The following is a 22,953-nucleotide window of genomic DNA, read 5'->3' as shown; positions in this document are numbered from 1 at the left end:
ATAGGCGAAGGAACTGTAAGGTCTGGATCTGGTCCCTAGTGGTCAGTGAGGTTTTCTGTTTCAGAATTTGAGCTCCGGTTTTAATCACGTGACCAACAGTTTAGTGGATCAATGTTCTGCAACCTTTGAACACAGAAGCTGTAAAGATAAAATAATCAGTGATGTGAATAAAACTTGTTCACGCTGGAGTAGTGTTGTAAAGTGAGATAAGGCGCACACACACACACACACACACACACACACACACATACACACACACACACACACATACACACACACACACACACACACACACACACACACACACACACACACACACACACACACACACACACACACTGGAGTTTGCACTCCAACTCAACCAGGAAACTGTCAGTCCTCATTGCTGACTGACGACGCCCTCAGACATCAGAATCCAAAGTAACTGACAGTCTGAACCGCCAGCATCGCCCGGAGAGAACATGGCCTCCAGCTCGGAGGAAGACCTCTCGTGTCCCGTTTGCCAGGACATTTTTAAAGACCCGATCCTCCTGTCGTGCAGCCACAGCTTCTGCCGGGCCTGCCTCCAGTCGTGGTGGGCGGGGAAGGAAACACGACCTTGGAAAAGGAAAAACTTCCTTGTTGCAAGAGGAAGTCATCGAAGAGCGACCCTCCTCGCAACCTGGCGCTGAAGAACCTGTGTGAGGCCTTTCTGAAGGACGAGGAGCGGAGGGCGGCAGCAGGGCCCGAGCACAGGTGCAGCCTGCACGACGAGAAGCTCAAGATCTTCTGTCTGGACCACCAGGAGCCGATCTGCTTGGTCTGCCGGGATTCAGAGACACACAGCAACCACAGCTTCAGACCCATCAACGAGGCTGCCCGGGAACTCCGCCAGGAGCTGCAGAGAGGCCTGAAACCCCTCTGGAGGAAGCTAACGCTCTTCCAGCAGGTGAGGGGGGACTGCATCTCCATGGCAGACTACCTCCAGGTCCAGGCCCGGGACACCGAGAAGCAGATCCGGCAGGAGTTTCAGGAGCTTCACCAGTTCCTGAAACGGGAAGAGAAGGCGAGGGTGGAGGCGCTGAGGGAGGAGAAGGAGCAGAAGAGTCGGGCGATGAAGGAGAAGGTGGAGGCTCTGACCCGGGACATGGACGCTCTTTCAGACAGGATCAGAGCGACGGAGACGGAGCTGAGAGCCGGAGACGTCTCGCTGCTGCTCAACCACAAGGTGGCGACCGGGAGGGTCAAGCAGGGCCCGGTTCTGCAGGACCCGGAGCCGGTTTCAGGGGCTTTGATAGATGTGGCCAAACATCTGGGTAACCTGACCCTCAACATCATCAATAAGATGAAGAACATGGTGGGCTACAGTCCCGTGATCCTGGATCCAAACACCGCCGACCCAGAGCTCGTCGTGTCTGACGACCTGCGGAGTGTCAAATTCATGGGGTCGCGAGAGCTGCCGAGCAACCCGGAGAGGACCAGGTTCCCCGGCACCGTCCTGGGCTCCAAGGTGGTGAAGTCAGGGAATCACAGGTGGGAAGTGGATGTTGAGGGCAACACTGACTGGGAGCTGGGAATGCTGGAAGCCGATGGTGGCGACACAGCGGAGCCGCAGCGGTGGAGGATTTCACTCAAGGACGGTACATACAAGGCGTTGGCTGGATCGGGCTCCGAGCAAGACCTGCAGGTGGGGGCGCCCCGGAGGATCATGGTTTGTCTGGACTTCGACAAGGGGAAGCTGTCGTTCAAGGATATTGACACAGAAACAGTCATCCACACCTTCAAGCACACGTTCACGGGCGTGATGTTTCCTTACATGTACACTCGGGACTCAGGCCCACTGGACATCCTGCCATTAGAGATTTCCGTGACGATTTAGGCAGGTCGGGACATCTTGGCGGGACCATACCCTGAACCCTGAGACGAGTCAACATCCCCTGGAAGGTCGTATCATCGTCCGCCTCGTTTGCATTGGATATTCTTGTCGGACTTGTGGACTCTGACTGGGACTCGTTCAGCTCCAGCGTGTCTCAGCGTTTCAGTTCCAGATTAAAATGTTGGCTGATCTGTGAACGTGAATACAGGAAAGATGCTTCTGGATGAGGATCTAACAGTAACTCAGTGTTGTTGATAATGATGATTGATCATGTGACTGGTGACGGGATCTCGGTCTCAGATAAATATTGATGATTGGTGTTTGATAAACAAGCAAAGCCACTCTGTGTAGAAATACTACGTTTGACCTCATGGGGGCAGCGAACACGAGAATGTTCACGTATCAGACGAAGTCGTGTTACAAGACAGGTCGGACCAGAAGAGAGCTAGAAAAGCCTGTTTCCTTGTTTTTTTTTCGTTTCCTTGTTTTCTTGTTTCTTTGTTTCCTCGTATGTGCCACGTTGGAAGTGAGAGAAAGAACAGGTCTGGGAGGACGGACAGGACACGCCCGCTTGGCTGACCCGGCTGGTTGCCATGGAAACACCGTAACTATCAGAGCTATCCTGGGACCAGGGTCTGGTTGCAGTCTGTTCCGCCTCCCGGCGGCTGATTGGCTGGAAGTGTCCTGAGATGATCGGCTGATCGGCTGATTGATCCCCACTCACCAGTAGATCTAGATGTCCCCCACCTGGTCAGATGTGGTACTGCTATGAGAAGAGTCTTAAATGTGTCAGTAAAACTTGGTGGTTGACGGAAATAAAATAAAAATATAGAATTTTTTTATTTTTTAAACATAAAAGATGTATGATCTTTAAAACTGGCGTAATAATGTAATTTACCTTTTTTGTGGGATGAAATTCACTTTGACTTTGGACCGCAGGGAGTTAGGGTTAGGGTTATATATGTATATATATATATATATATATATATATATATATATATATATATATATATATATATATATATATATATATATATATATATATATATGGTATTTGGAGCTAATTTTTTTTTTCAGTGATTTATAAAGGTTGTGGAAGAAATAAAATAAATGGAAACATCTTGATCAGGAGTATGTTGATTATCTTCAACTATCCAGATCACAACAATAACAACTGATTACTGATTTTTGTTTGTATCAATCCACCTGTTTTATGTATCACAGTCTACAGGCCACCCAAGCCTCCTTCCTGTTTTATTGAAGAGTTTTCAGAATTTTTAACATCAATATATTCTGAATACCATTTTAATAACTGGTGATTTTAACATGCACATCGATGACAACAGGGGTTATTATGCAAATTAGTTTGTAAATCTTCTTAACAGTATGGATTTTAAACAACACGTCACACAGCCTACTCACAACAGAGGACACACCTTAGATTTGATCATAACCTCTGGCCTGTCGACTGGTGTTTCCTCTGTTGTTGACCTGGCTGTGTCAGACCACTATTGTGTATTTTTTAATATAAAAGAGACACCCACGGGTGAGTAAGAGACACCCACGGGTGAGAGACACCCACGGGTGAGTAGAGACACCCACGGGTGAGTAAGAGACACCCACGGGTGAGTAAGAGACACCCACGGGTGAGTAGAGACACCCACGGGTGAGTAGAGACACCCACGGGTGAGTTCAGAGCAACCTGATCTCACAAAAATCCGTGAAATGCCCACGACCTCTCACCACTATTTTCCGTGGCACCAGCACGGAACATCCTCCATGCGACCGGGGTGGTGGTCCCTCTGTTTAAAAAGGGGGACCGGAGAGTGTGTTCCAACTACAGGGGGATCACACTTCTCAGCCTCCCGGGGAAAGTCTACGCCAGGGTACTGGAGAGGAGATTACGGCCGATAGTCGAACCTCGGATTCAGGAGGAACAATGCGGTTTTCGTCCCGGCCGTGGAACACTGGACCAGCTCTACACTCTCCGCAGGGTGCTCGAGGGTTCATGGGAATTTGCCCAACCAGTCTACATGTGCTTTGTGGATCTGGAGAAGGCATTTGACCGTGTCCCTCGTGCCATTCTGTGGGGGGTGCTCGGTGAGTATGGAGTCCGGGGCCCTCTACTAAGGGCTGTCCGGTCTCTGTATGATCGGAGCAGGAGTCTGGTTCTCATTGCCGGCAGTAGATCAGACTTTTTCCCGGTGCATGTTGGACTCTGGCAGGGCTGCCCTTTGTCACCGGTCCTGTTCATAATTTTTATGGACAGGATTTCTAGGCGCAGCCAGGGGCCGGAGGGGATCCGGTTTGGGAACCTCAGGATTTCATCTCTGCTTTTTGCAGATGATGTTGTCCTGTTGGCTTCATCAGACCGGGACCTCCAGCATGTGCCGGGGCGGTTTGCGGCCGAGTGCGACGCGGCAGGGATGAGAATCAGCACCTCCAAGACCGAGGCCATGGTTCTCGACCGGAAAAGGGTGGCATGCCTTCTCCGGGTGGGTGGAGAAGTCCTGCCTCAGGTGGAGGAGTTCAAGTATCTCGGGATCTTGTTCACGAGTGAGGGAACAATGGAGCATGAGATTGACAGACGGATCGGTGCAGCGTCCGCAGTAATGCGGTCGATGTACTGGACCGTCGTGGTGAAGAGGGAGCTGAGTCGAAAGGCGAAGCTCTCGATTTACCGGTCAATCTACGCCCCTACCCTCACCTATGGTCATGAACTTTGGGTAGTGACCGAAAGGACAAGATCGCGGATACAAGCGGCCGAGATGAGTTTCCTCCGCAGGGTGGCTGGACGCTCCCTTAGAGATAGGGTGAGGAGTTCGGTCACCCAGGAGGAGCTCGGAGTCGAGCCGCTGCTCCTTCACGTTGAGAGGAATCAGCTGAGGTGGCTTGGGCATCTGTACCGGATGCCTCCTGGACGCCTCCCTAGGGAGGTGTTCCAGGCATGTCCCACCGGGAGGAGACCCCGGGGAAGACCCAGGACACGCTGGAGAGACTATGTCTCTCGGCTGGCCTGGGAACGCCTCGGACTCCCCCCGGAGGAGCTGGAGGAAGTGTCTGGGGTGAGGGAAGTCTGGGCATCCCTGCTGAGGCTGCTGCCCCCGTGACCCGGTAACGGAAAAGCGGGAGAAGATGAGTGAGTGAGTGAGTGAGTGACCAGCACGGAAATGGTATAATTCTGTTTGAGCACCACGGATATTGTACCTATGCGAAGTCAATGGGCTCCGTTGTCGTGATATATACACGGAATTATACCACTTTCCGTGTTGGTGCCACGGAAAATAGTGGTGAGAGGTCGTGGGCATTTCACGGATTTTTGTGAGATCAGGTTGGTTCAGAGACACCCACGGGTGAGTAGAGACACCCACGGGTGCAGCTTCTCCCCAGCACCCACCGTTTACCCAGCATGCACGTGTTTGTGATTGACAGGCGGTGGAGAGCGTGGAGCTCATCTCAGACCTGTGGAGGACGGAGGACGAAGATCTCCGCAGCGTTGCCAAGGAAACCGTCCTCTCCTTCGATGACTGCTTCTCTCTCTTTTTCTTTCTTTTTTTAATGTTTTTATTGAAAAAGACAATTCTAGTCGCTGAATTAGAATTTACATTTTTCCTGTTAAACATATACATACGGTATATGCATATGTACATATAGTATACAAGAAATATACATACATAGTATATACATGCACACACATGAAAACTTAAAATAAAAAGCAAATAGAATAAAGAATAAAGTTAAATTGTGAAAAATTAACAATGAACGAACAAACTACAGTTTGGAGTTACAGTATATATATTTGAAATCATTCGTTTCTGATGTGGAGTACGTGAAAGTAAGCTTTCCCAAAGTTGCTCTGGAGGTACTGAGGGAAAATTAGGGAAAGTCTTAGAAGCAAAATCACAGATTTGAAAATAGCAAAACAAATGAGTAACAGGGAGCCGTAATTAGATGACAAGTTGGCAAAACTATCAAAGACTCCAAGGAGGAGTATTAGGGCCAGGCAGGAGAAAAATAAAAATAATATATATAGGAGGAAAATGTTAATTATGCACTTCGAGAAAAAAGTCGAAATGTTGAGAAAAAAGTCGGAATGTCGAGATTAATGTTGAAGTACATTTTCGAGAAAAAAGTCAAAATATCAAGAAGAAAACTTGAAATGTCGAGAAAAAAGTCAAAATTTTGTGAATAAAGTTGAAACGTTGAGAAAAAATGTATTTATTATTATTTATTCACGAAATTTGACTTTATTCTTGAAATTTTATTTCAACATTATTCTCGACATTTCGACTTTTTTCTCGAAATTGTACAATAAAAAAAAAATCTTCCTCTCTCAAATATGTTTTCTCCTGCATGGCCCTGATTCTCTTCCGTACCTTGTCGTACCAAACTGAGAATGTTGAGTCCAAAAGTGATGAAGGAAATAAGCGGTTGTTGTTTTTAAAGGAACCAAAGAAGATATAGCTACGAATTTAAGATCTTTAATGTATTAAGAACCACTTGGTTTTCTACGGAAGAGAATCAGGGCCATGCAGGAGAAAAAATAATTGAGAGGGGAAGATTTTTTTTTATTGTGCACTTTGAGAAAAAAGTCGAAATGTCGAGAATAAAGTCAAAATTTCACCTTTTTTCTCAACATTTCAACTTTATTCACAAAATTTTGACTTTATTCTTGAAATTGTACTGGAAATTGTTCAACATTTCGATTTTTTTCTGGACATTTCAAATTTTTTCTCGACAATTCGACTATTTTCTCGATATTTCGACTTTATCCTTGAAATTTTACTTCAACATTAATCTCGACATTTCGACTTTTTCTTCCTCCTCTAAAATATTATTTTTTATTTTTCTCCTGCCAGGCCCCAATGCTCTTCCGTAGGTTTTCTCTTTCATTTAAAATATCTTATTTATTTATTTCAGGGATTATTTAACTTTTTTATAACTCTTCTTTGCAGGTAAAAAAGGATACGGGGCTTTCCAGAAGATGGACCAGCTGTACGCCGAGATGGAGGAGGAGGTTTACAAGAACCTGGAGGAGGAAATCACGTTTCTATAACTCGGTGATGAGACCTGGAATCACGCAGAGCTCTGGATGTGGAACCGACTCTAAACCAGGATAAAGTCCCCGAGCCGTGAACCGGAGCTGCTCCTGGATCTGATGAAGGCGACGTCTCTCCGGACGGATCTGCAGGCCCGAGGTCTCCGGGTTCAACCTGAGGAACTTTATTATCCTGGATCTGGTTCAAAGACGTTTTCTTCTGCATTTATCTGTTTGTTCGTGTGCAAATCTGACTGTTTGACCTTCTTCCTACAGGCATTACTTGGTTTTCATGTAAAATGAAGGATAAATATATATTTTCACCTCACGCACTGTTTCATATCTGTGAGTTAATGTGCACAATAAGACGTAAATGTCACGTCAAGGGTGTAAGAAAGTTTAATAACGTCATCTTTTAGCTGGAAAACAGCGGAAAGAGGGAACATTCCCACAAAGTGTGTAGAGTTTATGGTTTTCACTCTTAAATTAGTAAATATTTGGGTCATAAAGCTCAAAGTGAAAAAAATAAATAAAGAAAATGAAACTGAAAGTGAAAAAAATGAATAAATAAAACTCAAAGTGAAAAAAAAATAAAGCTCAAAGTGAAAATTAATAAAGAATAAATAAATAAAGCTCAAAGTGAAAAAAATAAATAAATAAAGCTCAAAGTGAAAAGAATTAATAAAGAATAAATAAATAAATAAAACTCAAAGTGAAAAAAATAAATAAAGCTCAAAGTGAAAAGAATAAATAAAGCTCAAAGCGAATAAAAACATAAAAAAAAAATAACTCAAAGTGAAAATATATAAAACTCAAAGTGAAAAAAATAAACAAAAAAAATACAAAAAAATAACTAAGTGAAAAAAAATAAATAAATAAATAAAAGTGCAAATAAATGAATAAAGCTCAAAGTGCCTTACAGATCAGGAATATTTAAAAATCTAATTAAAGTTAAACTTCTGAAACTCGATGCGTCAAAATCCTCAAAAACCTGCCTTACCCCACATTTAAAATTTTATTAAATAAATACCTTTTTAAACATATCACTTTATAACCACTTTAAAGTCTGAACCGCATATAAACAGCCTTCGGCTGCAGTTCCGCCGCGGCGCCGCCAGAGGGCGCCATAGAGCGGCCTGGTCGATGACGGAGACTTGTGTTGCTCATTAAAAGTCTCTAATAGTCACTAAAGTCATTATTTATGTGGATTTTGCAGGTTTTCTGTGTTGCTGCTTTGGTATCGTGACGGATGGAAGTGTCTGTGTGTGTTTGTTTCGGTTGTTTTTTTAAATTAAAGTGAAATTCTAATCAGTTCCATCGGTGTTTGCTGCCCCCTGCTGGCCGCCCAGGTCATCACACAAAGATGAGAAGAAACTTAAAGGAAAACTGGATCAGAACCACGAGACACTTTGTTTTTCTTTCTTTGGCCTCATTCTTGTTAAATTATTTCACCTTTAAAAAGTATGTCTGTTGTGACGGTCAGAAACACTAAAATCACTTGATTTTTGCTGTTTTTACACAAAAGCAGGTTTAAAACTTTTTTGTTTTATGATATCCACTCATAAATAAAAATTTAGTTTCTTCAAGTTAAAAAAAAAAACAAAAAAAAGTTTTAATAAAAAAGTTTAAGAAACAAAAGGTTTATCTGACATATTTATAATACAGATAAAACCAAAATATCAATAACTATTAGTGATAAACAGCATAATTATGTTGTAATTTCATTTTTTGGTAATCCATGTCTGTATTAGTCTGATAACAAGAGCCACATCTATCTGATTATTTTATAGGTTTTTACACAAAAACTAATAAAAAGAGGGCCAATAATTTTTGTAAATGACATAAAATGCTCTAAAACGATCATCTACCAGCTTTGGGACATTTACCGTATTTTCTGGACTATAAACTGCTACTTTTTTCATAGTTTTCAACCGTGCAGCTTATACAAAGGTTCTTTTCTGTGGATTTTTCTTCCAACACTCGGGCGCTCTAACCGGAATTAGAATCAAAACTAAGACAAAATAAATGCAAAGAAGAATACGCTACTTCTTCTTTAGCAGATAGAAGTAGGTAGAAGCAGATTTCAAACAGATAAACAGATAACTTTCGACATTTTTACTTTTTTTTCAAAATTTCAACTTTTTTCTCGACATATCGACTTTTTTTCTCAACATTTCGACTTTTTTTCAACATTTCTACTTTTTTCACAATATTTTGACTTTTTTTCTCGACATTTTCGACTTTTTTCACAAAATTTCGACTTTTTTCTCAAAATGTTGAATTTTTTTTTCTCTACATTTCGACTTTTTTCTAGAAATTTTGACTTTTTTTCTAGAAATTTTGACTTTTTTTCCTCGACATTTCGATAAATGCTCGGGGCGCTCTAACTGGAATTAGAATCAAAACTAAGACAAAATAAATGCAAAGAAGAATACGCCACTTCTTCTTTAGCAGATAGAAGTAGAAGCAGATTTCAAACAGATAAATAGATAAATAAATAGCGGTTATTTTCTCTTGATTCTGTCCCGTTTTAATCAGCAAAGTTGCTGCCGTGTTAAAAGACACTGTTAGGAAAGATCTATTTAGGTACAAACATGTACATCATTTACAGTTCAGAATCCTTCTGGACATGTAGTAAATATCTAATCTAACAACATAAATATCTGCGGCTGAAATATCTTTTTTTTTTTTTTTTTTAAATAGAGCGGATGCGGCTTATATGCAGGTGCAGCTTATAGTCCAGAAAATATGGTATTCATCTGCAGAATAAATTAAAAGTTTGAGATGAATTTTAAGAGAAAAACTGAACGCTGGTGAGCGGCTTGGTGGTGTAGTGGGTAAAGCAGCGGTTCATATACTGAGGTTACAGTCTGCAGGTCGCAGGTTTGAATCCCGGCCTGCACCTTTGCTGCACGTCAACCATTCTCTCTCTCTACCTCCTTCCTGTCTGACACTTCAATAAACAGCCACTAGAGCCCAAAAAATCTTTAAAAACAAAAAAAAAAAAACTGAACGCTGGTTAAACATGTAGAGAGGAAAAAACTTTATTTAAATTAAAACCAAAGCAGTCGCGTCACAGTGAGCGAGTATCAGCTCTGTGACCGGAGCCACACACACACACACACACACACACACACACACAGGTACAAACTACACACACATCCTCGTCCGTCCGAGAGCTGAACGTCGACACCAGCGGGAGATGAGACGCTCGCACCGGATCAGAACGTCGTGAAAAAAGAAAAGATTACACGCCTATCGCCCGCAGCACACACATTCACCTGCACACACACACACACACACACATTCACCTGCGCACACACACACACACACACACACACACACACACACACACACACACACACACACAGGTACAAACTACACACACATCCTCGTCCGTCCGAGAGCTGAACGTCGACACCAGCGGGAGATGAGACGCTCGCACCGGATCAGAACGTCGTGAAAAAAGAAAAGATTACACGCCTATCGCCCGCAGCACACACACACACATTCACCTGCACACACACACACACACACACACATTCACCTGCGCACACACACACACACACACACACACACACACACACACACACACACACACACACACACCAGCACGTCGGGGCTCTTCAGCATTTTGTTGAGATTAAAACCTGCGAGTGAACTGAACTTGGGTGTGATGGGTCGGGGGTCGGGGTCACACCATGCACTAGAGAAACGAACCGAGAACCGAGAACCGGGAAAACAGAAAAATCCAACTGTCCAGGTCGACAGGCCTGACGAGTGTAGCTCCTAGAATGTCATAACCTCCTGAAAACGTAATGAAATTTACACTTAACTCAATCGAAAATGTAATAAAACCCAATAATGTAATAACTTCACCAATAATGTAATAAAATATCCTGACAGATATTGGAATAACATTATTCCCAATAATGTAATACCTTATTACGGTATTGGGAATTTATTACATGCTACTCAAAGTCTGTAATTTAACCCAATAGTCATTCTGGTGTTTCAAATCCAGCGTACGTAACATTCTTAGATACTTAAAACACAAAATTCAGAACTCAGAATTCAGAGAAAAAAAAAGACCCACCTGAAAATGTAATAAATTCCCAATAATGTAATAAGGTATTACATTATTGGTGTTCATTTTCAGTCCAGAGTTTTTGTGTTTTAAGTATCTAAGAATGTTTTATACGCTGGATTTGAAACACCAGAATGATGATTGGGTTAAATTACAGACTTTGAGTAACATGTAATAAATTCCCAATAATGTAATAAGGTATTACATTATTGGTAGAAATGTTATTACAATATCAGTCTGGGTATTTTATTACATTTTCGATTGAGTTAAGTGCAAATTTGATTACATTTTCAGGAAATTATGACATTATAGTTGTGCTACAGGGAGCATCATCATGATGTCACCAGCATCATCATCACGACCACTGGGGGGCGTGGCCACTAGGGGGCGTGTCTCTGCAGCGGAGGGGGCGTGGCCACTACAGGGGGCGTGTCTCTGCAGCGGAGGGGGCGTGGTCACTAGGGGCGTGTCTCTGCAGCGGAGGGGGCGTGGCCACTAGGGGGCGTGGCCACTAGGGGAGTAGGGGGGGGAGGGTATTTATTTATTGACAGCACAGCGACTGATTGTCCAGAGTCGTGTGCTGCTCGTGATCAGTTCAGCCCCTGCCCTTTGGGGTGGGAATCCCCTCCAGCATCACTTCAGCACAGTTAAGCCCCGCCCCTTTAACAGCATGGCAGTTCCCCCCTCCCCTCCTTCTCCAGTGTATCTCCTCCTCCTCCTCCTCTTCCTCCTCCTCCTCTTCCTCCTCCCCGGGCACCCCTAGGTGCCGACGATGGCCGGGTCGTGCGCGGCGGCCGGCAGCAGCGCGCCGGCGTCCTGGCAGTGGTACAGGAAGCAGTTTCCCCAGCAGCTGTAGCAGACGAGGAAGAGCGCGGCCAGGAACACCAAGGCACAGATGGTGCAGGGCTTCCGCTCCAGCAGGAAGCTGAGCAGGTAGAAGCCCATGAACATGGAGTGGTTGAACCACAGCGCCGGGTTCAGCGGCTTGGGGATGAGCAGCACCGGCAGCAGCCACTGCAGGCAGTACATGGTGGCGCTGGCGCTGGCGCTGGCGTAGCGGCTCGGGGGACGAGGGACGAGCTTCGGTCTCAGTCACGTGTGGATCAGCCGACAGAGCTGGGATGGAGCCGGAAGAGATGGAAGCAGCCAGACGTCGCCGTCGTCAGGTCATGCCTGGAGACCAGAGAGAAGAGAGAGAAGAGAATGTTGATTAGATCGGTTCTCATGTTCTCAATAGGCTTGCGCGGTATTACGGTAATACCGTATACTGTCGGTGTCTAAAAATAGCAGCGGTATCATTTTCAATACAGTCATGAAAAAATGCAATGGACTTATATAAGAGATAACAATTACATATCAAATAAAAGTCATTTAATGCCTAAAATTGATTCTATGTCCAGTAGCACTTATGTGTGGTTGAATTTTCAGTTTTACTTAAATAGTTGAATATGTTTTAGCCTACATTTTGAGACTTTCCATAAAGTTTATGAATGTGATGTCATCAGAGAGATGCACTGGGACAGAGAGGGGGAGAAAGATGGCAGGAAAACGACCTTGAACTAACAAAGTCAATAAAAAACTCAAATTCTAAAAAAGCTGGAGGCCAAGTAGTGCTGGGTGGTAAACCGGTCCATACCGAATACCGGTGTTTATTTTTCTTATGATATGAATTTTTCATATACCGTAATACCGGTGAGTGTACAGTAGCGCACACAATGTTGGGAACGCCGCGCGGCGCTACGTTCTGCCGCGCCGCGCAGCGGAACGTAGCGCCACTGGACAGTGTTGCCCCTACCACTGTATGGGCCTGGCGGGGCCTCCAGGCCAACGAGACCCCCCACCAGGCCTAAAAAATAAATAAATCAATGATCATTTACGTTTAGGAGTGCCTCTGCAGCGCTGTTCTGCAACGGGAGTCAACCTGCTTCGTTGCCTAGTAAAGCCTGAATTATGGTTCAGCGTTAAATCGACGTAGAGCCTACGCCGTAGGGTACGCGTGACGTGCACCGTACGGCCGCTGGCCGCGTACCCTACGCCAGGGGTTCTTAACCTTTCTGACCTTGGGGCCCAATTTTTTCAGTACAGAGTGGCCCGGGGCCCGTTAAATATTAACACTGTATAGCAGGGGTATTCAACTTTAAGAGGTCCATTTAGAGAAAATTTACTCAAGCGAAGGTCCAGAACATCATAATATATATATATATATATATATATACACACATACATACATTCAAGTAGCCTCATAGTTGTATCAACATCTGCATCTGAAATATGCAAATATTCATCTTAAAAAAGTACATATTTGCCCATTAACATGTGTAACTTCAATTACACATATTTTTTTCTCTTAAAAATAAAATAGATTTTATTTTATTTTCCAAATGCTATCTTATTTTATTTCTTTACCAGCAGTTTGAATTTCCCCTTTTCTTTGTTAATTGTCTCAACACATTTTTATAATAAATTAATATAAACACATCTTAACAATTGAAAAGTTTTGCAGTTTTTATTTCTTCCCCTTAATCTTATGTCCCCACTTTCTGTCGTTCAGTGAGAGAACTGAGCTCTAATTTCTCCTGCCAGAACTTAAATCTGGTCTGGATGGTGTCAGAATCTCATGCACATGTGAAGGTGCTCATTGGTGAGCCCGAGCGGCACCGACCTCCCCGGCCGCGGGGACCATGGATGGACGCGCCGGGATAAATGATCATGCCGCGCTCGCTCTCTCTGGGCGCAGACCCAAGTAATCGATCCCTGATCCTGGCGGATCTAAACCTACTCTGTGCAAAATGAAGGATTTTCTCTATAAATACACACCATTTCTCTTACTATTACACGTACAGCTAGCTGAGGGTCTTCTCCTCATTTGGTCGGGAGTTGCTTTGCAGTCCCGCGGCCCTCGCGGCCCACACGTACAAAACTGAATTCTTTCACGGCCCACTAGATGGCGCTCGCGGCCCAAGTGTGGGCCGCGGCCCTATGGTTAAGAATCACTGCCCTACGCCATAGGATCTGCGTTGGTGTAATGCGGAACCATAAATCAGCCTTAACGATGCGAGTACTGCTGCTGAGAGCGCGGGCATATTATTATACATTATGGGATGTATAGAGTTTGTAGCCAGCCAACTATGGCGCCGGCCAAAAAAAGAAAAAATATCGCGGGCGACAGACAACATGATGTAAATAAATGTTTCTGCAGGTACGTGTGTTTGTGTTTGCATGTGACGCTGCAGGGAAGCATGAAGGAAAACACAGCCCGACGACACACCATGCGTCCGCGGGGTCCTAGCGCAGGCAGACGTGAGGCCATGCAAACCTGTATTTATACTAGTGTGGACATTAATGTTTTTCTACAATATTTCCTCCTCATGACAGTAAAATAGGCCATTCTAAGCCAATTTACTGCAGCAATTCCTTTCCAAATCATTAGAAAATGTGGTTAACACCCAGTTGTGCATGAAAAAAAAAATACCGTGATATACCGTGAAACCGATATAATTTTGAAAAATACCATGATATACATTTTTGGTCATACCGCCCAGCACTAAGGCCAAGTATGAATCTGATTCAGTGCGCAAATTAATGCAAAAGTGCACTTTCCTCGACCCTCGTTACCGCGGAGGATATGAGACTGATGATAACGCCCTGGCTGAAATCAAGGCTGAATTACAGGCTGAGATCGTGAAGCACCAGCAGCAGTGGAATCAGAATCCTAGAGACAGAATCACAACCCCAACCCCCACGAAAAACTATGTCTCTCCTGCAAAAACGACCCGCTGGTCAAGTCGGCACCGCAGAGGAGCGAGCCGGCGCTGAAATAACAGCGCGGGCTCGCTCAAATTGATTTGCGCGTGACTGTTGTATTTGCACTTTTTTTATCAGCTGCATTTGTTGTTAATAAAAGTTGTTAATATTAAGCATGTCATGTTGTTATTGTTCAGTGATAGTGTTTGGTATTCAGTTTCTGAACGGTGAAGGCTCAAGCCAACAGTTTGAATCATTTTTAATTAGTTACGGTAATACCGTATACCGGGGTAAAATGTGGAGGAAGTTTGACGGTATCAAAATTTGGATACCGCCCAAGCCTAGTTCTCAACATTTCGAATTTTTTCTCGACATTTTGACTTTTTTCTCGAAGTGCATAATGAAAGAAAAATCTTCCTCCTCTAAAATATTATTTTTATTTTTCTCCTGCCTGGCCCTGATTCTCTTCCGTAGGTTCCCAAGTTGAATGAGTTGTGGACCAGAACCAGCACTGGAACCGGTTTGGTGGAAAAGGGGGTATTATTAATTCTTAAAAATCGATTCATACGTCTAAAGATTTTTTTTTCCCATTACATTTTCGCCTGGTGAACTTTAATCCCGGTGGTCACGTCATTTAATTCCCGCACGTGGTGTCAAACTCTCAAACAATGAACATGGCATATATATATATATATATATATATATATATATATATATATAAATAAATAAAATAAAAGAGAGAGAGATATAGTTGAATATATATAAATATATACAGCACAGACCAAACGTTTGGACACACCTTCTCATTCAAATAAATGGGGAAGTGTGTCCAAACTTATGGTCTGTACTAATATATATATATATTTTTTTTCCCCCTCTAATATAAATTAAAATAAAAAAACGGTTTCTATAAATGACACAAATCCTAAGATTTCACCCTAAAAGAAAAAGAGTTTTCTTCTCATAATGAGCCTCTCATAACCGGCCCGTCCTCCCAAAAGTCCCTCTATTTATACAACTAAACATAACTGCATCACAAATAGTAGCGACTCGACTGTAACTTGATCTGAGAGCTGACCGACGCAGAAATCCCAAGTCCAGCTGCCTTCGCTCGTAAAAACCCCAGGACCATCAGACAGCAGTAACGTTGTTGATAAAAGCAGCAGCTGACGCCGCAGCGCCGCCGCTGGGACTAATCAGGATCTGGACCTCGTTAATGACCTGGTTATGATGTTCCAGAGTAAACACTGAGTCACCGGTTCAGCTGCTTCCTGGTCTGAGGAACTCACAACTCAGCCTTCCTGAGAGACAGGAGGAGCAGGTGAGGCTGGGGGAGAAAACATCATCACATCCAGCACCAGGACCACCAGCCCCGGAGCCCCCCAGGGCTGCGTCCTCTCACCACTGCTCTTCTCCCTCTACACCAGGGGTTTCCAAAGTGGGTCCTCGAGGGCCACAGTCCTACATGTTTTAGTTGTTTCCCTGCATCAACACAGCTCCTTGTATCACGGCTTGATAAAAAAGGGACACATCTAAAACATGCAGGACACCGGCCCTCGAGGACTGAAGTGAGAAAAAATAAATTTTGTGTCCTGAAGATGCCCTGGGTTCCCAAAACACAGCTTTAGTTTTAGTCAGCCGCGCACCTGCTGTTTATCATAGCAAATGCCTGTTTTTCTGTGAGAAAGGGCCTGGTTCGCACGGGATTTTGGGTCCCGTGGGAGCCGAAACTTGTTTTGAGAGCTTGCGGACGGGGGGGCGAATAGGTCTTTCCCCCCCCTCCGCAAGGTGCTGAGGGAAATGTATAAAAGACAGGGAGCCCGGAAGTCTAGTCAGAGTAGGCCGTGGGTTCTTGCAAAACGCCCGGCGCAGGGTTTTTTCCTTGGCTTATTCAAAACCGGACTGTCCGGGCTCTCCAGTCTGTGTCGAGGTAAGAAGGCCTTTTTAACCCTTGTACCTGTGTGTGATGATTGCAACTGTGATGATTGCTGCTGTTTTGCGGGGGATAGCTTGACGCAGAGTTATCCTAGCAAACTGCTGGTTTTGTGGATGTCTTCTATGTAAATGCTTGCTTTTTGCTAATAAATGTATTCATATCTTATATAGGGCTGTGCGATTAATCGATTTTAAATCTAAATCGGATTTATTAATCACAATCGATGTTAAAAAAAGGAAAATCGGAAAATCGATTTTCCTTTTTTGCAGCTGGCTGCATTACAGACAGAGCTCGTCTAGTCATCTTTGTTTGGTCAAGAAAATTGTAAATGTTGTCACTTTACTAAACTCTTACAGTATCTTTCACTTAATTCCCAATAGGGACATTTTTTGCTATTTTTCTTTAAAAATAAAGATAAAATATTTGAAACAATTTATTCCATTGTTTTTTGTAGTTTTACCAAAAAAATCGAAATCAAATCGAAAATCGGGTTTTCAGAGAAAAAAAATCGGGATTTTATTTTTGTCCAAAATCGCCCAGCCCTAATCTTATAGCAAAAGCGAGTGTGTGTCTGATTCATTTTGGTACAGCCGACCACTCCTAGAACCTAATTGAGATTTCTCCCAAAACAAGGACCCACTTTGGACACCCCTGCTCTACACCAACGACTGTACGTGGACGACACCACCGTCATCGGCGTGATCCGGGAGGGGGACGAGTCCGCGTACAGACGGGAGGTGGAACAGCTGGTCCACTGGTGCAGTCAGAATCACCTGGACCTGAACCCGCTCAAGACTGTGGAGATGACAGTGGACTTTAGGAACCCCCCCCCACCATCCTCAACAGCTCCGTCTCCACCACAGACTCCTTCAGGTTCCTGGGATCCACCATGGGGGAGAGGAGGATGGTGGCTAAGCTGTCCTCCATCATGGACAATGTCTCCCACCCCCTTCATGAGACTGTCAGAACCCTGGAGATCCATCAGTGACCGGCTTCATCAGCCGTGATGCGTCACTGAGAGGCATCGCAGGTCCTTCCTCCCTGCTGCCATCAGACTTTACAACCAGGCTGATCACCGTAGCTAACGGACAATAAATAACTAGATATGCAATATCTATGCAATATCTATGCAATATCTGTCTACCTCACACTCATCAGGGTTATAATAGTTTTGAATTTTTCATTTTAGTTTAGTTTTATTTCGTTTTGACTTTTTCTCCTTCAATTCAGTTAGTTTTAATTCGATTTTAGTGTGGGTTTGCTAGTTTTTATTAGTTTTTATATTTTCAAAAATGCTTAGTTTTAGTTTAGTTTTTATTAGTTTTAGTTTTAGTTTTAGTTTTGACGTCACGCACCGTGAGGCGTTAAGGTGCAGTAGCTGCCAGTTGGAGATAAACGGCCACAGCGGAATAAATTGATCATACCAAGAGGCTTATATTGACAGGGACGAAAACGGAGGAAATTATATCTATAATTTCAGTTCGTTTTAGTTAGTTTTCTAAACACGCAATATAGTTTCAGTTAGTTATCGTTTTTGTCTTTTAATTTTCGTTTTTATTTAGTTCAGTTAACAAAATTGTTTTTTCAATTTTAGTTTTCGTTAGTTCGTTCGTTTTCGTGAACGATAATAACTCTGACACTCATTCTACCTGCTTTTTTGCACTGTTTTTCTTTCCCTTCGCACTACTTTTTATTTCCATCGCAATGTATATACCGTCTATATCCTGTAAATATTTTTTTTTTTTTTTACCCGCCCCCCTTCCCTGCATGTGTGTGTTAAGTGTACTGCTGCTAATATGTGAGTTTCCCCATCTTATCTTATCTCCTGGGACCTGGGGTGGACCTGAACCTGAAGTGGACCAACCACATTGAATTGAATTGAATTAAATTAATCTTTATTTCGGCTTGTACAGAACAAGATGAAAAGGAAGAAAAAAAAAAAAAAAATCAACATTTCTTTTGCCGAAAAGGTGTAGGCTGAAGCCGTAGCTTATAGTGCCTTCCCTTTTTTCTTTTGATCAGCAAAAAATATGAGACATTAGCTTTTACTCAGTGAAAACAAACAATACATAAAGAAGAAAAAAAAATAAGTAAGACAAAATATAAAATTGAAGTTTCACATTCTAGGTTGTTTTTGATAGTATACTTTATAATTATAGTGTTTTATATTTATTTACAATATTTTCTTTAAACAATTTCTTAAACTTGACGATAGAGCGACACATTTTTAGGTTGTTATTACAACTATTCCAAATTTCTCTAGCCTTAACTGATGTACATTTCTTTTTAATATTAGTTCTTACTGTCGTCGTCTCAAACATGAGTTTCCCCCTCAGGTCAGAGCGGTTTCTTTTATCTGGAACAGGTCCTGAATGCAGTTTGGAAGCAGTTTCTGCTGGGCTTTAAAGGCAAATAAAACAGTTTTCTGCTCTACTATATCATGGAATTTTAAGATATTATATTTAATAAAAAGATCATCAACATCAACTCTGTCAGGAAGAAGCTCAGCAGAGGTTAAACGTCCTGCGTGAAATCAGGAGGTTTAACCTCCACAGCAGCTGCTGAACCTTCTACTCTCCATCATCCAGTCTGTTCTCTGCTCCTCCATCTCTGTCTGGTTCAGACCCACCAAACTGGACTGAACAGACTGCAGGACAATCAGGTCTGCAGAGGAGAACTGGGACTAACTACCATCTATCCTGGACCTGGTCCAGACCCCTCACACCCAGGACACCGCAATCATATGGAGGAACAAAGGAACCGATCACCGTGCAATAATAATAACAATAATAACAGTAATTATAATAACATATTCTGTTGGACAATCTTTTGGTTATCTGTTCGAACCAATAAAGAAGATTCTGAACCTGGAGAATAAAGATGATTCTGATCTGCTGTAACTGCACCTCTCAATAATCATATCTATCTCATTCTGCTGAACCTTCACTTATTTAATTGTATATTCGTTAATAAGAGACACATTTGTTTATTTACTGTTTGCTATTTTTAAATCTGGGTTCAGTGAGTGAAATAACCGGAGTCAAATTCCTTGTTGGACAATGTTCAAACTTAATAAAATAAATAAATATTCCCTAGCTGTGTGCGGATATTTTTATTTATTTAAAAAAATTTTTTTTTATTAGTATTTAATTTTTTATTTTTATATGTGTTTCACTTGCTTTCTTTGCAAAACTACTATAAATTACACATATACCTCAAGTATTTTTGAAAATATTTGTAATTTTTTTTGTAAATATTATCCTTTTTTTTTGGTGTTTACTATTTTTTTTCTTTCTTGTACATACTCTTTTTCTACTTTTTATATTGCTCTTTTTATTATTTAACTACTTATTGGTTATTTCTATTTTAAATTTTTTGTACAAAGTGTGTGTGTGTGTGTGTGTGTGTGTGTGTGTGTGTGTGTGTGTGTGTGTGTGTGTGTGTGTTTGGTTGCTGCACGACTGAATTTCTCCTCTGGGAGATCAATAAAGTCTTCTATTCTATTCTATATACATATAATAACCTTATTACCTAAAAAAAACACAATAAAACCCTGAATCCTCAGATTTCCTAGATACAAAGATATTCTTGTAAAAATAATACACCAGCTTTGGTACATAAACAGATAGTTTTAGAGTTAGACATCATTTAATAACAATTTTTGTTTTAGTCTCTTTTTGAAAATTTAGAGATCCAGACTCTTTTATAGCATTTTATATCAAATCAAATCAATCTCATTCCGAATTTTTGCTGGTTACACTGAAACTTGTACATTTCAGTTTCCTTTGCTTTCCCAGATCCAGGATCAGGACACGTAGACGTGCTGCTAACATGCTAAGCTGCTAAGCTGCTGCCAGCGTGAATAAACGTCTCACCTGTGGGGGTTCTGGGGGTTTGAAGGGGATTAAAGGGGGTTAAAGCGGCTTCTGGACCAGGACCAGGACCTACCTGACATGTTTCCGGCTCATTATCAGCAGAAAAACCCCCAGAGACGCGGATCCAGCAGCTACGTAGCTGTAGCTGTAGCCGTTAGCCTGAAGGACCCCTGGTGGAGAGAGAGGTGTCCGAGCTGCTGCCGGAACAAAACACCAGGACCCGCTGGAGGGACGGTCCTGTAAAATAAATACATATGAAATAACACAAACACCAGGACCCGCTGGAAAACAGTCCTGCCTGGGAGTAATTATCTTATTTAGCTGTAAAATAAATACATATTAAATAACAAAACACCAGGACCCGCTGGAAAACAGTCCTGCCTGGGAGTAATTATCTTATTTAGCTGTAAAATAAATACATATTAAATAACAAAACACCAGGACCCCGGCCTGCCGGAGAACTGGCTTTATTTATTATTTTATTTATGTATTTATTTATTCATTTATTTATTTATTCTTTCATTTATATATTTTTCTTTTATTTATTTATTTATTCTTTTATTTATTCTTTTATCTATTTATTTATTTTTCTTTTATTTATTTATTTATTTATTTATTTATTTATTTTTCTTTTATTTATTTTTCTTTTATTTATTTATTTATTTATTTTTCTTTTATTTATTTATTTATTTATTTATGTATTTATTTATTCTTTTATGTATTTATTTATTTATTCTTTCATTTATTTACTTTTCTTTTATTTATTTATTTATTTATTTATTTATTTATTTATTTATTCTTTTATTTATTTATTATTTTATTTATTTATTCTTTTAGCAAAGGTTCATTATAAAACAAACATGGCAAATATACAGTACTGTCTCAGAAAATTTGAATATTGTGATTTTCTGTAACGCAATTACAAAAACAAAAATGTGATACATTCTGGATTCATTACAAATCAACTGAAATATTGCAAGCCTTTTATTATTTTAATATTGCTGATCATGGTTTACAGCTTAAGAAAACTCAAATATCCTATCTCAAAAAATTAGAATATTCTGGGAATCTTAATCTTAAACAGTAAACCATAATCAGCAATATTAAAATAATAAAAGGCTTGCAATATTTCAGTTGATTTGTAATGAATCCAGAATTAATGACATTTTAGTTTTTTTAATTGCATTACAGAAAATAAAGAACTTTATCAAATATTCTAATTTTCTGAGACAGTCCTGTATATTCCATACAAATACATTTGTAATAAGCTGCTACCTGCGTGAATAAACGTCTCACCTGTGGGGGTTCTGGGGGTTTAATACCTAATACCTAAAGTGCTCAGGAACATTTCCTTCTGAGGAAAATATCTTGTAAAGAAAAATGCATATTTGGTAACTGTTGATGTCATAAATAGTAAGAATCTGGAGATTTTTAAATAAAGGAGCAGCAGTAGCATCCCAGACAGATCGAGATGCAAGTCTTACAAAACGGTTATGGAGAATTAAGATTTTATGGAGAGTAGTTGTAAATGTACTGCCCCAAACAATATTGCAATATGAAAGGTGAGGATAGATTAGACTGTAATAAAGAGTAAGTAGACACTGCTTAGAAACCAATAGATTTGTTTATTTTCTTACTCACACAATAAACCTGTTCTCTCCAACACAAACGGTCATCAGTAATTATTCCTAGAAATCTTGTAGATGATACTTGGGGCATCTCTGTAGACTCAATTGTAATTTTAGATAAATCCTTGTTGTATGATTTTTTGCCACTAAAGATAATAAAATTAGATTTTTTTATATTCAGAGATAACTTGTTCATTTTAAACCATGTGACAAAGACATCTAAGCCAGCATTCACATTACTTATTAAAGAATTAAAGTTTGAGTTTGAGAGAACCAGCGTTGTGTCATCTGCAAACATAATTGGGGAAAGAACGTTTGAGATGTTACACAAATCATTTATATAGATGATGTCATATGGAACAACTCCTGTCTTTAGAGACAGGGAAAAAATATAGTGAAGAGGTTTCAAAATAGATTGCTTCACCTGTTTGACAAGAGATGCTGAAATATTGTCCTGGCCTGCTGCAGACGACTTCAGCTGGTCAATAGACCCCTTTCCAGCCTACGTCATCACAGGATGCGCGCGCATTGTTGCGGCAGAAGAGCGGTAGAAGTTGTATGAGTTTGAATGGAGCGAGGGAAGATTTGTTTCTTAAGTTGCGTTTTTGGAGTTGCAGTAACGTTATAGAAGAACAACATGCCCACCAGCTGTTGTGTGTACGGGTGTACAAATCGAAATCCTGAGGAACATACATTTTTTGCAGTTCCCAGAGGAATAATGATGATATTGTTATTGTGTGTGCTAGTCTCACAAACCTTAGTAAAAGTGTTGTTCCGAAAAAATCCTAGA

General features: G+C 41.5%; 1 protein-coding gene and 1 pseudogene across 2 annotated transcripts; one reads left to right on the top strand and one right to left on the bottom strand.

Annotated features, from left to right (window-relative positions):
* Positions 1 to 426: 426 nt before the first annotated feature.
* Positions 427 to 2,896, top strand: LOC133449223 (E3 ubiquitin-protein ligase TRIM35-like; annotated as a pseudogene).
* A 7,016-nt stretch (positions 2,897 to 9,912) lies between these two features.
* On the bottom strand, positions 9,913 to 20,710 carry LOC133448248 (bladder cancer-associated protein). 2 transcript variants are annotated; one of them, XM_061726598.1, is made up of 2 exons: positions 20,609 to 20,710; positions 9,913 to 12,153 (listed from the first exon to the last, which is right to left on the bottom strand). In XM_061726598.1, the coding sequence occupies exon 2, from the start codon at positions 12,007 to 12,009 to the stop codon at positions 11,740 to 11,742; it is 270 nt and encodes an 89-aa protein (XP_061582582.1). In that variant the 5' UTR covers positions 12,010 to 12,153; positions 20,609 to 20,710; the 3' UTR covers positions 9,913 to 11,739. The 2 variants fall into 2 exon arrangements, with proteins under 2 accessions (XP_061582582.1, XP_061582583.1); XM_061726599.1 differs by having other exon boundaries at positions 20,536 to 20,669.
* Positions 20,711 to 22,953: the final 2,243 nt, after the last annotated feature.

Source organism: Cololabis saira, chromosome 8 (genome assembly GCF_033807715.1).
Source record: "Cololabis saira isolate AMF1-May2022 chromosome 8, fColSai1.1, whole genome shotgun sequence".
In the NCBI taxonomy this organism is placed as follows: Eukaryota; Metazoa; Chordata; class Actinopteri; order Beloniformes; family Belonidae; genus Cololabis; species Cololabis saira.
Note: the sequence above shows the minus strand (reverse complement) of the source record. Positions and strands in the feature narration are given on the sequence as shown.

Excerpts from the sequence above, each read along its gene's own strand:
- LOC133448248 (XM_061726598.1), bottom strand. The coding sequence starts at position 12,009 with ATGTACTGCCTGCAGTGGCTGCTGCCGGTGCTGCTCATCCCCAAGCCG.